The 17,762-nt window shown below is 36.9% G+C and overlaps 1 protein-coding gene across 1 annotated transcript; it reads left to right on the forward strand.

The window, feature by feature from the left end:
* The first annotated feature begins 178 nt into the window (after positions 1 to 178).
* Positions 179 to 17,566, forward strand: plch2b (phospholipase C, eta 2b). The gene is made up of 21 exons (XM_067387268.1): positions 179 to 413; positions 3,000 to 3,146; positions 5,277 to 5,519; positions 5,670 to 5,800; positions 7,245 to 7,415; positions 7,528 to 7,621; positions 7,698 to 7,901; positions 10,808 to 10,928; positions 11,040 to 11,211; positions 11,320 to 11,427; positions 11,521 to 11,601; positions 11,717 to 11,820; positions 13,221 to 13,309; positions 13,385 to 13,570; positions 13,768 to 13,875; positions 13,987 to 14,111; positions 14,193 to 14,277; positions 14,679 to 14,825; positions 14,921 to 15,000; positions 15,109 to 16,342; positions 17,498 to 17,566. The coding sequence occupies exons 1-21, from the start codon at positions 179 to 181 to the stop codon at positions 17,512 to 17,514; spliced, it is 3,882 nt and encodes a 1,293-aa protein (XP_067243369.1). The 3' UTR covers positions 17,515 to 17,566.
* The last annotated feature ends 196 nt before the right edge of the window (positions 17,567 to 17,762 follow it).

Below are 17,762 nucleotides of genomic sequence, written 5' to 3' on the forward strand. Positions count from 1 at the left end.
CATCTGTCCACATGCACATTGCTACCCTTGAGAACTGTTGGCTCATCATTTCAGTAACACCTGTCTCGCTGGATGCTGCCGGTGGAAGAGAGCTGACCTTATGAGTTACAGAACCGATACAGTGGGCGAGGAACATGACCAGAGGTCTAGGTTATGACTACACAAGAGTCCAGCAGTAATGAACACATCTCCAGGAATGGCACCATCATCTCCATCCTTGTTTTCACCATCTCTAACCCGGCGGCCGGCGAGTCCTGGGAGGAGGCCGCCTTCGCCTTTCCGATCGCCCTCTCCTTCTATAATGACTTCACCTAAACTATGGCAGAAAGCTGCAATATCGCGTCTGGCTGAGGAGTTCTTCTGGATAGGAGGAAGTATTGTTGCATCGCCAAAATGGAGAATGGGCCAGATAGGTAAGAATTAAAACACTAAATCCCATATTTTTATTACAAATATAATATCTAATATTTCTGGACGTAATTCGTTAACTTTCCAGCAGTTCTAAAATGTTATTGTTTTATACTTCATTCAGTTTTATGTTTAAGCGCCATTTTGTATGTTGTATGTATTCACCTATTAATGAAGTACTTTGAGTGCACTTAAAACAACAAGACTGTCCTAAATTATTGGGCATCGTGAGAAATGCACCTCACAGCATATGGACACAAACAATCCCCGGAGATTAGACTGACTAGCTGCGTCACATGACCCCTCTGTCCTTGATCCGCTCCTTCAAAGCAACTTTTTGAAAGCATACCCTGAGTTGACTGTTAAAAGTAACCTTGGGTGACTCCTGGTCCATTACCATGTCGTTCTAGCTTATACACAGACAGAAAGTAGCAGAAAAACCTTATTATAATAATATACAATATGATTCAACTGGTATTGGTATATTATTATAGTATGTCACCTTAATATAAAGAGATATCATTCCCATAACAATACAAGCAAATTTTTGCATGTTTATAAGATGTTGTCTCTGAGTTCGTCATGATTGTAGTATTGTTTCCATGATGCATGCCAGCGCTCTAAACAGCCTTACGAACCTTTGTGTGTGACGCAGCTATGTAATCTGATTGAGAAGGACCGTGATACAACTGCTTGAACAGTTAAACTCTTGGCATTAAAAAGAGTGTTAGTTCACCCAAAATAAAATTTCTGTCATTAATTACCCTCATTTCGTTCCAAACACGTAAGACGTTCGTTCATCTTCGGAACACAAATTAGACACAAATTGTTTTCATGAAATCCGAGAGGTTTCTGATCTCCCTATACACAGCAACATCATAACAAATTTCAAGGCCCAGAAAAGTGGTAAAGACATTAAAACAGTCCAGTAATTCAAACCTTAAAGTGTTAGTTCACCCAAAAATGAAAATTCTGTCATTTATTACTCACCCTCATGATGTTCCACACCCATAAGACCTTTGTTCATCTTCGGAACACAAATTAAGATATTTTAGTTGAAATCCGATGGCTCCGTGAGGCCTCCATAGGGAGCAATGGACACTTCCTCTCTCAAGATCCATAAAGGTACTAAAAACATATTTAAATCAGTTCATGTGAGTATACAGTGGTTCAATATTAATATTTTAAAATGATGAGAAAATTTTTGGTGCGCCAAAAAAAAACAAAATAACGACTTATATAGTGATGGCCGATTTCATAACAATGCTTCATGAAGCATCGGAGCACAAATGAATCAGTGTGTCGAATCTGCTGTTCGGAGCGCCAAAGTCACGTGATTTCAGCTGTTAGCAGTTTGACACACAATCTGAATCATGATTCAATACACTGATTCTTAATGCTCCGATTCTTCCTGAAGCAGTGTTTTGAAATCGGCCATCACTAAATAAGTCGTTATTTTGTTTTGTTTTTTGGCGCACCAAAAGTATTCTCATCGCTTTATAATATTAATATTGAACCACTGTGCTCACATGAACTGATTTAAATATGTTTTTAGTACCTTTATGGATCTTGAGAGAGGAAATGTTATTGCCGGCTATGGAAGCTTCACTGAGCCATCGGATTTCAACTAAAATATCTTAATTTGTGTTCTGAAGATCAATGAATGTCTTACGGGTGTGGAACGGCATGAGGGTAAGTAATTAATGACAGAATTTTCATTTTTGGGTGAACTAACCCTTTAATGTTATGAATAGCGTCGAGAATACTTTTGTGTGCAAAAAGAAAACAAAAATAACAGCTTTATCTTCTCTTCCCTGTCATTCTCCTATGCTGTTTACATTGTAAACACAGTGCAGTGCTTCCGGGTTCTACGCCAGAATGCCGGCTCATTATTGGCCAGCTCCTGCTTCAGCATTACACGCATGCGTCATGCTCACGTGAACAGCTTCGGGCAATACTGAGCAGATGTTCTGACATAGAACCCGAAAGCACTGCACTGTGTTTACAATGTATACTGCATAGGAGAATGACAGGGAAGAGAAGAAATAGTTGAATAAAGCTGTTATTTTTGTTTTCTTTTTGCGCACAAAAACCCGGAACCCGTAGAACTGGGAAGCGCTGCACTGTTTAAAACATCAACAGCGTAAGTGACTGACAGGAAGAGAAGAAATGTTTTTGTGCACAAAAAGTATTCTCGTCGCTTCATAACATTAAGTTTAAACCACTGTAGTCACATAGACTACTTTAACGATGTCTTTACTACCTTTCTGGGCCGTGAAAAGTGCAATAACGTTGCTACCTATGGTTAGTTCAGAAACATTTCATCAAAAATATCTGTGTTTTCCAAAGATGAACAAAGGTCTTAGGGGTTTGGAACGACATGAGGGTGAGTAATTAATGACAGAAATTTCATTTTTTGGTGAACTAACCCTTTAAAAGTGCACTTAATAAAAAAGTATTATCACTTAAGAAATGAATAGTGTTAAAATATGTTTAAAATAATGTACAGACACAAATCATAACAGTAGCCTGTTTACATGTCAATAACACATGTGCAGAAAAACATTAATCATAAAAATCCTCTTTTGCAGTGGAGAGATGCATGTGTAACATGCAGGCCGGCTCTCAAATGATTAAATTGAGAGGAAAATCCAAGGCTCTGGTGCGCCTTTTCTACCTAGATGAGCACAAGTCCTGCATCCGCTGGAGGCCCTCCAGAAAACACGAGAAAGCTAAAAGTGAGTCAGATAGAAAACTGTGCTTGTGCTGTTAGGATACGTCAGCATGTGCTTGTTATTTTGAACACTCACATTAAATCGCTTGACAAGTGCCGTTTACAGTGTAGCCTACAGCAGTGGCGCCTGCAGCCGTGTGCACTGTGCGTCACTAATTAATGTCGTTTTAATTTTTTTTTTAATATAATTTTTAAATTGATTATTAAAATCTATCTGTGTACACTCATGAAATATTAAGAAAGCGAGAGAAATGAGAATTTACTTTTGAAAGATGAAATATTGAAAGAATAAACCCTAAAAATGTGACACTACTGCTTACTCAATATTGCATAAATAAATAATGTGAATAAATAATAGAAATAAAAAAGTTTTTATTTTAAATAAATCATGTACAATGTTTACTAAATTCTATATTTATTTAAATAATAATATTTTTTATTTAAAAAGTAAGTGAAACAGTAGTCATTATTAACAAAGTCCCTTTAAGACAAGTCATTTCACTCGGCGGCCATCTTTGAAACGCCTCTCGGGCATCCTGGGCATCATGCAATCTCTTTGAATGGGGAAACATCAAATTCTCCAAAACTGTTCGCCAACCTTATGATTACATTTCATATTTGAAATCACCAATGAAATCTAACAACAACCGGCTCATAAATTTAGATTCTAAACGCTCAAATCATGATAAAAAAAATGTATTTTTCAGGCTGGATCAAGCTAATGTGCATGCGCAGACCTAAATGCGTCTGACTGTTTCTATAGAAACCGGTGATTATAACGGCCGCTGAAGTGACGCGATGACTTTACCAGTCGGCGATTGGCTCTTATTTAGAAGGCGGACTTATTCCGCCATATTGCGCGTTACACTTTCTCCCATTCAAAACAATACGAGTGACACGTCTTGTGTTATTCTATAGTCTTTGTTAGTATGCACATTGCACATTAAGCTATTTTAGAAATGAAGAAATTATTTTCACAGGAAATGTCATTTTGATTATCATGGATGAGTTTTATTTACTCTTATAGTAGAAGTTCCCATTCACTAGCATTATTTGACTGACAGACGGCAACGGTTGGAGTTAAAAATCATAATTTTTGTTCTACTGAAGAAACAAAGCAAAGACTATAGAATAACACAAGACGTCTTTGTTATTAAGTAGAAAATGTTACATGACCTCACCACATTTGTCACATGATCTCTTAACATTGCACGTTTAATTTAGTGAGTGTAAAAAATGTCACATGTTACAATCAAACAATGAGTCAAGAAACAAATGTTAAAAATCATGTCTGGGAATTACTTCTGGTCCATGGTCATACTGGAAATGAAAAGTCGAACACATAGCATTGTGGGATACAGTATACCAGTAAGTAAGCTCTGCACTGTTTATTCTTTGTATTCTGTGCATTAATACTTGTACTTAATAAATATTGAGAAGAGTATGCTATCCGAATGCCCTTGTTTTGCTACTTGCTAGTAGGTAAGTTTTCATTTTAGTAAGGGAATGACTCAAAAAATCCAGAATTTTTGCTCCATTTTCCTGCAAGACAATGACTATACATTTTAAATGTGTATATTTGCTAAAAGTTAGTTTTGTTAACCTGTAGGAATATATTAGCATATATAGTGTCAAGCTAAACACACATGCTACTGGTAACACGTAACAATACGGTTCATTAGTTAAACATTAGTTAATGTATGTAATTAGCCATGAGCAATACATTTGTTACTCTATATACAAATATTTGTTAACGGTAGTTAATGAAAATACAGTTGTTCATTGTTTGTTCATATTAGTTCACAGTGCATTAACTAATGTTGACAAGATTTTAATAATGTATTAGTAAATGTTGAAATTAATATTAACAAAGATTAATAAATGCTGTATAAGTGCAGTTCATTATTAGTTCATGTTAACTAATGTTAATTAATAAACCTTATCGTAAAGTGTTACAGAGTAAATTATGCAAACATCTGGATTGGATAGTGTTTTATACAGCAATATTTTCTCTATAGATTTTTTTTGTCAAAAAAAAAAAAAAAAAAAAAGCATTGTTCACGTCTGAACCACTAAAGAAATGATCAAATGCTCAGAGCGCTGCATTGTTTTTCCTTGTTGTTGGTTTATTCAGTCACCATAGACTCTATCCATGAGGTCTGTGAGGGGATGAGAACTGAGGTCTTCAGGCGATTTGCCAGCAATAACTTTGATCCAAACTGCTGCTTCAGTATTTACCATGGAGACCACGTGGAATCTCTTGACTTGGTTTCCACGAATGGAGAAGAGGCACGGACCTGGATCACTGGCCTTAAATACCTCCTGGCAGGCATCAGTGACGAGGACAGTCTGGCAAAAAGGCAACGGACACGAGATCAATATCCTTTTAATTGTGTCCTCTGAGGGGGAAGGTCTGTCTGTCGGAGTGAAGGACTGAATCCACCCATAGCGCTCCCATGTGATCCGTTTTTTTTTTTATTGTGACGTGTTCTATGTAAGAGTGTATATTTCCTTACATCTTGTTGCAAATGGTTGAAACAGACCTTTTCAGAAGCAGACAAAAACGGAGATGGGAATCTGAGCATCGGAGAGGTTCTACAGCTGCTCCACAAGCTTAATGTGAACCTTCCAAAGCAGAAAGTCAGAGAAATGTTCCAGGTACATTTTATATATATATTCTCCACATGTATTGTGTATGTGCAGAAATCCAAATTAAATGAAGAAAAAAGTTCACAATCAAAATACAATATGTACAACATTGTACACCTATTATGTTGGAGAGTCACCAACTACTATTAAATCAGTTTTCAGTACTTAACTGAGTTGATTTAAAAATTGTTAGTTTCACCCTTAAAGGTGCTAAATAGGATTTTTTTGTCGACTGAGAAACCAAAGACTGTTAGTGAGTTTTTTAAATGAGCGCATGCGTAAGAACAACCCCCCTCCTTCACTGCTCATTTCAAAGGAACGCCTCCCAAAACTTGTGCACGAGTATTGGAAAACGAGTGTTTACCACCGGCATTCGCTGCATCTTGTTAGTGGATTCATTATGGCGGACTCACCGCAGGTAACTCATAATCTGCAGTTGTTACTCCTGTCTCCTGACAAAAACATTGTATGCGGTGCCTGTGGAGTGTGGAAAGTTACTGGAGCGCGCAGCCGCGCTCGTCTCTCACAAGGAACGTCATGGCAGTGATTGACAAGCCAGAGGGCCAATCGTTTACGCGATGATCGCGTAAACGATTGGCTGATGTTTTTAAGGCCCTACCTCGTGTATATTAATATTATTCCTTTCAGTGCACCTAATAAAGTCTTTTATCAGTTAGTAAAGACAGTTTCAAGTAATATTGCAAAAATGTATAAAACAAAACATCCTATTTAGCACCTTTAATAAGCTTCACATTACAGTTCAAAAGTTTGGGGTTAAGATTTTATTTTTATTTTTTATGATTTTGTCTCTTACGTTTACCAAGGCTGCATTTGTTTGATCACAAAACATTAAAACTGTAACATTGTGAAATATTATCAGAAATCATTCTAATATGCTGATTTGGTGCTAAAGTTACATTTATTATTATTATTTCACAAAATATTAAGCAGTTGTGCTGCTTAATATTTTGTGGAAACTATGATACATTTCCTGTACCAGGTTATATTGGTTTAAAACACTTCCACAGTGATATTAGTAAAGATACCAATGAGTACACTCAGTACGTATGTAGCATATGGTTCACTCTGACCAGATGGTGTTGTCTGAAACTGGTTGAGGTCTTAACTCTAGAGCCTCTAATCCTTAATGAAGACATGTTCTACTGCAACCAATACCAGAACACTACTTTCACTGAAAGTACAAACAAAAATAATAAAAAAGAGGTGACCGGGGCAAAACCTGCTCAGTGAGGGTCTGTTACTGCCTGCCTGATAGAAAAAGTGAAGATTGTTTCAAGTTCTAAGAATTTTTTGTTGTTGTTTGTTTTACCAAAGTAGTGGTGTAGTGTCTGGCTACGCAGGATATGCACATGCAAATGGCCATTATACTTTACCAAATATGTTTGAAATTATATTTCTATCTCATTTGAAAGACAACTCTGTGCATTCACAGGAAGCTGACACTGATGAAAACCAGGGGTCATTGACATTTGAGGAATTCTGTACCTTTTACAAGCTGATCTCGACACGCCGAGATCTTTACTTACTAATGATCACCTACAGTAACCACAAAGAGCACATGGACGTGAACGACCTTCACCGTTTCTTGGAAAATGAGCAAAAGGCTGGTGTGATTAATTTTGTGTATCATCACATAGTTATTTGTTAAATATGTTACACTTTTGATGCACATGAACTGTAATATTTGTAATTGATATATGTTCTTTTTTTCCTAGATGGTAAATGTGAATAAAGACTACTGCAAGATGATCATTAACCAGTTTGAGCCATGTTCTGACAACCAAACACATATGCAGCTGGGTATTGATGGTGAGAGACTCTTCCTGCGCGCTTTTTATGGTTATTATAACATTGGACCTTTACTACATTTTTCTCGCTTTCCAAGGTTTCACCAACTACATGCGTAGTCCAGCAGGGGACATCTTCAACCCAGAACACTATCAAGTAAATCAGGACATGACACAACCACTGACAAACTACTACATCGCATCTTCTCACAACACCTACCTGACTGGAGATCAGCTGCTGTCTAAGTCTCGGGTCGATATGTATGCGTATGTGCTTCAGGCGGGCTGTCGCTGTGTGGAAGGTAGAAATACTTAAAAGCTTGTCCTTGTTATCAACATACTTTTATATAAAGTGTTGATCAAAGTAAAATACATTTTAATAAGTTTTTTACTATCATTAAATTGGGCATGAAAATCTTTGTCCAAATATTTCGACATTTGACACAACTTAACTCATAATTACATTAAAGATGATTGAATACATGTAGGGTAAGTGCAAACGTGTGTATAAACTAGGCTATCCCTTACAAAACATTACTGCAGTTTTTACATATAGAAAACTAGTTTTTTGGACACAAAAAACTGCAATATTGCAGTATAGCTGCAATACAACTGCAGTTTTACTGCTAATGAACAATGTACTTCAGTTGTACTGTGATTATACTTCATTATACTGCAAATCTATGGTTGTGCTTAAAGAGTTCACCCAAAAATGAAAATTCTGTCATTAATTACTTACCCTCATGCCGTTTCACACCCGTAAGACCTTCGTTAATCTTCGGGACACAAATTAAGATATTTTAATTGAAATCCGATGGCTCAGTGAGGCCTCCATAGGAAGCAATGACACTTCCTCTCTCAAGATCCATAAAGGTACTAAAAACATATTTAAATCAGTTCATGTGAGTACAGTGGTTCAATATTAATGTTATAAAGCGACAAGAATATTTTTGGAGCACCAAAAAAACAAAATAACGACTTATTTAGTGATGGCCGATGTCAAAACAATGCTTCAGGAAGCATCTGAGCATAAATGAATCAGTGTATCGAATCTGCTGTTCGGAGCGCCAAAGTCACGTGATTTCAGCCATTGGCAGTTGGACACACGATGTGAATCATGATTCGATACACTGATTCATTATGCTCCGATTCTTCATGAAGCAGTGTTTTGAAATCGGCCATCACTAAATAAGTCGTTTTTTTTGTTTTGTTTTTTTTGGCGCACCAAAAATATTGTCGTCGCTTTATAATATTAATATTGAACCACTGTACTCACATGAACCGATTTAAATATGTTTTTAGTACCTTTATGGATCTTGAGAGAGGAAATGTCATTGCTCCTTATGGAGGCCTCACGGATTTCAACTAAAATATCTTAATTTGTGTTCCGAAGATTAACGAAGGTCTTACAGGTGTGGAATGGCACGAGGGTAAGTAATAAATGACAGAATTTAAATTTTTGGGTGAACTAACCCTTTAATTTTACTGCAGTTATACTACTTTGTATTGCAGTTTTTCTGCAGTTGTACTTCACTATACTGCAGTTCTTTTTTTGTAAGGGATCAGGCTAATCCGTAATCTGTATGCTATGCTAGTACATAAGCTAACTAATACAGATATAAATGGTCATTATAACGCAGCTGAAACAGCATTTAAGCACATACAATTACAATAATAATGAACATAAGCAACTTACAGAGCTTAGTTGTATCACCTGACTACTGCAGATTCATTTTGCCATTGATAGCATTGAAATAGAAATGCATAAATCCGAGTCTGAGGACGTGAACAGCTCCGAGTAAACACGGGTTGCCGGTTACGTCATGGCGTGAACGCAGCATAAGCTTGTTGTTTTGGTTCAGGACCATGTTTAGGACGAACTGTAAAAGGCGGCTGCTGTTCGTTTGCGGCGCTTGTTGAATGTCTGTCTACAACTCCTTTGTCTGTCTACAGATGTCCTTTTGGTCCTGAGACTACCACAGATGATATATGTACATTTTTTAAAGATTTTTACCTATTCTATCAATGATTACTATCAGGATTTGAAGAGAGTTTCAACCCGAATAACAAAAAATGTTTGCCTATACCCTAACTTTAAAGGTGCCCTAGATTGTTTTTTTACAAGATGTAATATAAGTCCTAGGTGTCCCCTGAATGTGTCTGTGAAGTTTCAGCTCAAAATACCCCATAGATTTTTTTTTATTAATTTTTTTAACTGCCTATTTTGGGGCATCATTAACTATGCACTGATTTTTTCAGCACGGCCCCTTTAAGAGATGCGCTTCCTCTGCCACACGAGCTCTCGATTATATATACATCGCATAAACACAGTTCACACAGCTAATATAACCCTCAAATGGATCTTTACAAGATGTTTGTCATGCATGCTGTATGCATGCTTCGAATTATGTGAGTAAAGTATTTATTTAGATGGTTACGTTTGATTCTGTGTGAGTTTGAGGCTGTGCTCTGTGGCTAAAGCTAACACACTGTTTGAAAGATTTATAAAGAATAAAGTTGTGTTTATGAATTATACAGACTGCAAGTGTTTAAAAATGAAAATAGCGACGGCTCTTGTCTCCGTGAATACAGTAAGAAATGATGGTAACTTTAACCTCATTTAACAGTATATTAGCAACATGCTAATGAAACATTTAGAAAGACAATTTTCAAATATCACTAAAAATATCATGATATCGTGGATCATGTCAGTTATTATTGCTCCATCTGCCATTTTTCACTGTTGTTCTTGCTTACCTTGTCTATGCACAGATCCAGACGTTAATACTGCCTTTCCTTGTCTAATGCGTCGAATGGGCTGGCATTATGCAAATATTGGGGTCATACATATTAATGATCCCGACTGTTATGTAACAGTCGGTGTTATGTTGAGATCCGAGTTTTCCGGAAGTCTTTTAAACAAATGAGATTTATATAAGAAGGAGGAAACAATGGGAGTTTGAGACTCACTGTATGTCATTTCCATGTACTGAACTCTTGTTATTCAACTATGCCGAGGTAAATTCAAATTCTGATTCTAGGGCACCTTTAATTTTCAAAAAAAAAAAAAAAAATGATGTGCATGGATAAAGTATTTTAATAAATACTGCAATATTCCATAAAAAGCAAGAATTGTTGGTTTGATTTCATTGTGATTTTAAACAAAACATGTTATCCTAACTAACACAGTCTGTCTCTGTCTTTCTAGTTGACTGCTGGGATGGTCCTGATGGGGAACCTATTGTGCATCATGGTTACACACTTACCTCAAAAATCCTCTTTAAAGATGTTGTTGAGACAATCAACAAATATGCATTTGCCAAAACTCAGTAAGTATATAATATAAAATAAAATATATTTTAATATTTTATATGCTCTATGTTTCTTCTAATAATAAAATATAATATAATATGATATAAAACTAATTCTTCCACTGTCAGATACCCAGTGATCCTTTCTATAGAGAACCACTGCACTGTGCCTCAGCAGAAGAAAATGGCTCAATACCTCATGGAAGTTCTACAGGACAAGCTGGACCTGTCAAATATAAATGTGAATGAGTCCAGGCGTCTGCCATCTCCAGAGGTTTTGAAAGGGAAAGTACTTGTCAAGGTGAGCTAATATTTTACACTTTTCTTAGAAAACACTGAGTAAAGTTGAAAGTAGAATATTTCTGTGACCAAATCATGGGGGGAAAATGAACACTGAGGTTCTTTCCAGGGAAAGAAGCTGCCAGCAAACATTGATGCTGATGCAGAGGAAGGGGATGTGTCTGATGAAGACAGCGGTGAAGAGGACGAGGAGGAAGAGGAGCAAATTAATGGAGATGTGAGATGCTTTTTCCTTTTGTCTACATTAGAATAATTGGGTTATTCCCCATCTGGAGTGTCCGACTAAAAACTGCTGTGTTCTGGGCTACAGACGTCAGAAGGAGCACCAGAGACGGGTGATGAATCGAAGAGACGCTCACGGAGGTCGTTCATGGGCAGCTTCAGGCGTAAAGTATGTAAACTGCTTAATAACCACTTGTCACATCACATTTCCAGTTAAATAGGAATAGAAAATATCACAAAAGCAGCATTATACAATCTAGATTGTTTCACAATCTGTGTTTTAGAAGAAAAAACGTGTGAAATTAAAAAAGAAGCCCACGCTGAGTGACTCTGATACTGAGCAGGAAATCCCGAGCGGTAATGATAAACAGGTCATCGACTATGGCAAGTGAGTATTACAGGAGATACAATTTGTTGTTGAATTCTCTGTGTACTGTAAAAACAAAACAAACAAACAAACATGCAGTTTAATTTATGGTAAAAAAAAGGGGGAGTGGGGGCATCTGGGGTTGCTAGAAATTCAGAGTTTAAAAAAAAAAAAAAAGATGTTTCCAGCATTACAGGATGGTATTTTGGTACCTGTATATTCATGATTGTATATATAATGCAATAAATAATACAATACATTTTATTTAAACAAAATAAAATATACCAGAGTGCCCCTATGTACATAACTGATTAAAATAAGAGAAAAACTATACTATTTCAATTATATAAATCAATTGTGATGCGTCACTTATGAAAACTTATTTTCTAATTAGACAAAAACAAAAATATTTTAACAATAGCATATCATTTTTACATTATTGTACAGTAAAATTAATTGTCCTTTTAACCCTTAAATGCATGACTGTTTCGCCAATCATTCTTACATATTCGGGTCTTTATCGACCCGGATCAATATCTAACATGGAAGGATCTCTACCTCTGTCGTGATAATATAAAACTTCTCTGATATTAGAGTAACAATTACAGAAGAATAAAATAAATCATATTTTGTTACCTTTTGGAGCTTGAAAGGGCTCGGTTTGAGCAGGTTTGAGCTCATTTCCCAGCAAATAATAGACTATTTTTATGTTTGAGGTCACGAATATGAGCCCATTCGCGATCTCAAATGTATTCTCAAAACTATATAATTTTCAACATCTTCAAAATCAATATTTCGATCCCTAACAGCTTCACCAGATCCATCCAGTGACAGTTACAGTCATATTTGATTGCGTTCAGTACTCTCGCTGCAGTAAATCGCTGAGCCATTTAATGTTTTTCTTATTATTTAGTTTTCTGTCTCAATGAGTCGTCACTTCAGCATTGTGTATCAGACATTGCCACCTTGTGGAATAAAGCTGAATTGCACTTATTCCATCATCTAAAATTAAATTATTGGTGTGCAGAAAAAATATACATACACTCATACACACCTCGGGTCGTTAGCGACCCTATACAATTTTTTACAAAAAATGAATACAAAAACAGGCATTCTTATATCAATTTATGATTTTTTTTTCTTGTTATATTCTTTATAATAAATTGATTGAGGAATAAGGTTGATGTCTAACTTTAAAAAGGAACGAGGTGGAGGGTAGTGAATGACGTCCCGGGTCACTTAAGACCCAAGGTATGCATTTAAGGGTTAAATCTCATACAATTTTTTCACTGTATATAGAAAGTTAACTTACAGTTAACAAATTGTCCGTATTATTGTAGCATTTTTACAAACATTTTTACAGTGTGTATCTAAATCTGTCCAGTCTAATGATCTTCCATGTTTTATTGACATTTTTGCAGACGAAGGAAAACAATGAGACTTTCTCGCGCCCTCTCTGATCTCGTTAAATACACAAAGTCAGTACGTGTTCATGATATAGAAACTCAAGGTAAGACCTCTATGAGCACAAACTGTAAATGCCTTCTTGATGTTTATGTCTAAATAAACCGCGTTTGTGTTGCAGCATACATGTGCAGCTGGCAAGTCTCCTCCTTAAACGAGAGCATAACTAACCAGATTCTGCAGCTAAAACCTGCTCAGTTAGTTCGCTTCAATCAACGGCAACTCATAAGAGTCTACCCCTCCAACTACCGTGTTGATTCGAGCAACTTCAATCCTCAGCCTTTTTGGAACGCAGGATGTCATTTAGGTTTGAATTACCTTTTTTTCTTTCATTTATCATGAATTATTTTCTTTCTAATTATCATCAAAGCCTGTTGTTTTTCATTAATGATGAAACGGCAAAGACTTTGATATGAACAGCCATGGATCAGTGCTGGCAAATGGCTTTCTCTTTTTTCACAGCTGTGCCGTGCATTTGTTTGAAATGTTGTTTCATCTTTCCAGTTGCTCTCAACTATCAAACAGAAGGCCGTATGCTACAGCTGAACAGGGCAAAATTTGCAGCAAATGGAAACTGCGGCTATGTGCTGAAGCCAAAATGCATGTGTAAAGGTAAGATGGTGTCTCTAGAGTAAAGATAAAAAGATACATTTGTTTGATGCGTGATGTTTATTATTTTCTTTGAGAGGCAATTTTCACCACACATAATGATTGTCCTCACAGGTGCCTTTAATCCTACGCTGGAAGACCCTTTGCCAGGACACAGGAAATCTCAGCTAGTGCTCAAGATAATTAGTGGCCAGCAGCTACCGAAGCCAAAAGACTCCATGTTAGGGGACAGAGGAGAGGTGAGTTCGCTCATATTCTTAAAATGAAAGTACGTAACAATGCATAACGTGCGATCTGAGTTTGACTGTTTTGTTGTCCAGATCATAGATCCCTTTGTGGAAGTGGAGATAATTGGATTGCCTATTGATTGTAATAAACAGCAGACAAGAGTAGTAGATGACAATGGTAAGTAGAAAATCTAGATTGTGCAAACCAAACTTGGCAGTGCTGATAATTCAAATATAATGTCATCTATAATTTTAGTGTTTGATTCATATGAGGACTCAATGTGCAACATTATGTGATGTTCACCCGGAACATAATATATTTATATTTTTTATTTAAATAAATGCAGACAGAATGATGTCTTTGTATTTTTAAAGCACTTTGCCAAGTAAAAAGTAGAAGACTTTTAAGAGCTATTCAGTCAGCTATTCAGCATAATTTAAATCTTTCAGAGTCTGTATTCACAACTAACTCTCAGACTAAACCGCAAATCAGTTTTTAGTTATCCAATTGGAAATTAATTGTAATTAAAGATTATCATATATATATACTTTTCTCATGTTTTAATGCCATACTAACAGGTTTTAACCCCATGTGGGAGGAAACACTAGTGTTTACGCTACACATGCCTCAGATTGCCTTAGTGCGCTTTATGGTTTGGGATCATGATCCAATTGGAAGAGACTTCATTGGACAGAGAACCATAGCATTTAAAAGCATGATGCCAGGTAAATCATTGACATTATTGCACAGACAATATATACATTTAAATTTTTGTCAATAATTCAGTCAATCGGCTTTATATTATTTTCTTGTCACACAGGATATCGGCATGTCTATTTAGAAGGTATGGAAGAAGCATCTATCTTTGTGCATGTTGCCATTAATGACATCACAGGGAAGGTAACTTTTAATTAGATTTCTCTTTTGCGTAATTGTAGCTGTTGTCAGTGTTTAGAAAGTTATTTTGACTTCTATTAACTGCTAATTTTCTGTTATACTCATAACCAGATCAAATCAAGCAACGCAGTGAAGCAGCTAATCCAGAAAAACCTTATGCAGACCTCTCAAGATGGCACAAGGACATCTTTCGGTGCAAACTTCCTGCGTAAAAGTGGAGCTGGAAAGAACCAGGCAAAAGTCGTGAAGGTCTCAGCCGACTGCTACACCAAAGAGGACTTTCTAAACAGACGTTACAGTGATGATGTGAGCTCGAAAGGCAGCAGGAGTACCTCACAGTCTGCGTCGTTGCTCAGAGGAGCTCAAAGTGAACCCCTGAAAAGGGCCCATAAGGTCTGTTTTCAGGAGCCGGAAGGATCTCATGAGGCACGGCGCCGCCTGTCCTCTATCACATGCTCTGGTGGAGCAGGAGTGGCTGTGGACTATACCAACTTAGCATTTGATTCAACAAACAGTTCAGAACTGGACATTCAGACTTCTGAGGTTCAATCACACATTGAGGATAACAAGGAGTTGAGTGTTTCAAAACGAAATGAATCACCTATAACATCTAAACAGGAGTTCGAGTCTACAGACTTACCGGTAACTAAGACGAAGGATCCTGCTTCTACACTGAATGAGCGACTCTTGTCGAAGCAGATCTCAGGTGCTAAATCTGATATTGAGGATTCAGTGCCGGAACCTGAGATATGTGAACTTCAAGAGAGCCATCTACAAATTCAGTCAGAACCTACCCAAGAGTGTGAACCTTTAAATTTCTATCCAATACCTGTTGGAGTACTAGATCCTTCTAGTGGAACATTAAACACCAGAACCCTGGTGATCAAGAATAAATTCAGAACTTCTTTAGATGCTAGGCGTAACCCTCAGTGGCAACCAATTTCTATCCCTGCAACCCCTGCGCTGAGCAGACGCATGAATGACTCAGGCACACCATCTTCCAAAGATTCGCCGTTTAAAGGACGCAGATCACAAAGCGTCCCAAGACGCCGTCCGCCCTCTCCACCTAACACATCCGGTCACAATAGGAAAGAATTCCTCAACCAATACCCTCTCCCACAGTGCAGTTACTCTGCACCAAAAAACTCTGCTCCTAATAATCACAACCTTGCTGACAGTGAATCAAGCAGCCTAAGTAGTTTGGACAGCCTTGACCTGAGTACTCTGCCATCCCGTTTCCCTGACAACCAGCAGCTGACAATGGGCACACTGCAGAGGGAAATGAATGCTCTGTTTGAGCAGAAAATACGTGAGATTCGCTGCCATTCACCACTGTTTTTGAGAGGTAAGTCGTAAGGCACAGAAAAGTGCCAAAGGCTCTTATTATGTTATTATATACATTAAAGGGTTAGTTCACCCAAAAAATGAAATTTCTGTCATTTATTAACCTCATGTCGTTCCAAACCCGTAAGACCTTTGTTCATCTTCAGAACAAAAATTAAGATATTTTTGATGAAATCCGAGAGGTATCTGAACCAAAGTAAAGAAAAGTAGAAAAGACATCGTTAAAGTAGTCCATGTGACTACCGTGGTTCAACCTTAAAGTTATTAAGCTACGAGAATACTTTTTGTGCGCAAAAACCAAACAAAAATGACGTGAACAGCGTCAGCCAATAAAGAGTCAGCATTCTAACGTAGAACCTGGAAGCTCTGAACGTCAGATGCAATGATGTTGCTGCCTATGTGTGGTTCACAAACCTTTCGGATTTCATCAAAAATATCTTGATTTGTGTTCCGAAGTTCTTAACCCTTTCGCACGTAAGTTTAAAATATTCTGGCTGACCCCCCCAGCGTGAGGTTTTCTCAGGCGACCATTATTTAGAACGTGTCATTTTTTGGTTTCCATGGTGACGCGTCATTGCTTGTTACGTGACACACCGCAGCACTGTATGAATGATGATCTGCTTTCATTTAATTTTTCCTTTTTTATTCAAAATATTCACAAATTTGTTGACTATAGCATGAAATATCTAATATTCCGATTGCCAAATATGTGCAAGTGGATGTGTTTTGCTGTTTAAACACCGTTATAACGATCGCGTTAGTTGAGCCATATGAGCGATGGGCGCCGCCATGTTAGTTTTCACGGCGTAGAGAATCGAATCTGTTGGATTTACAACCCCCGTGAATTTATCCACTTCTCCCGAAATAGACGAAAGTAAGTGTGCAGGTGAACTGGGGAAGAATAGAGTAAGCTTTTAAGTTACTTTCACAATGTGTATCTGATATGAATTAAACGTGTTGTCAAGTTATAATGGAAAGGGTTGTTATTTCCGCTTCAGAAATTGACAGAAATTTAATTTCTGGGTGGATTAACATTTTAATATTCTTTTCATGCTGGTTAAAATGTCTAAGGCATTATTTCTACCTCAGCAGAAATTTAGTTTAAGTTTAATTTGTGGTAGGGCTTAATTTTTTTGTATTTATTTATTTTTTTTAGATTCCTCAGCATTGTAGAAAAAACATTCATGTGAAACCTAAAAAGAAACAGAACAGAAAACAAAATTCCACACCGCAGTTACTGTGACGGATATGGACACATGCTACAGGAAGAAAAGTAAACACATAAATACATATTTGTATTTTATGCAAATATGACCTTGTTTAAATCTTAATCATCAGCTCATGTCACCTGGGCTCATAATTCATGTTCATATTTTTTTTCCAAAAAGGAGCCTGGAATGTTACATTCTGTCTTTTGCATC

This window comes from Chanodichthys erythropterus, chromosome 6 (genome assembly GCF_024489055.1).
Source record: "Chanodichthys erythropterus isolate Z2021 chromosome 6, ASM2448905v1, whole genome shotgun sequence".
Classification (NCBI taxonomy): domain Eukaryota; kingdom Metazoa; phylum Chordata; class Actinopteri; order Cypriniformes; family Xenocyprididae; genus Chanodichthys; species Chanodichthys erythropterus.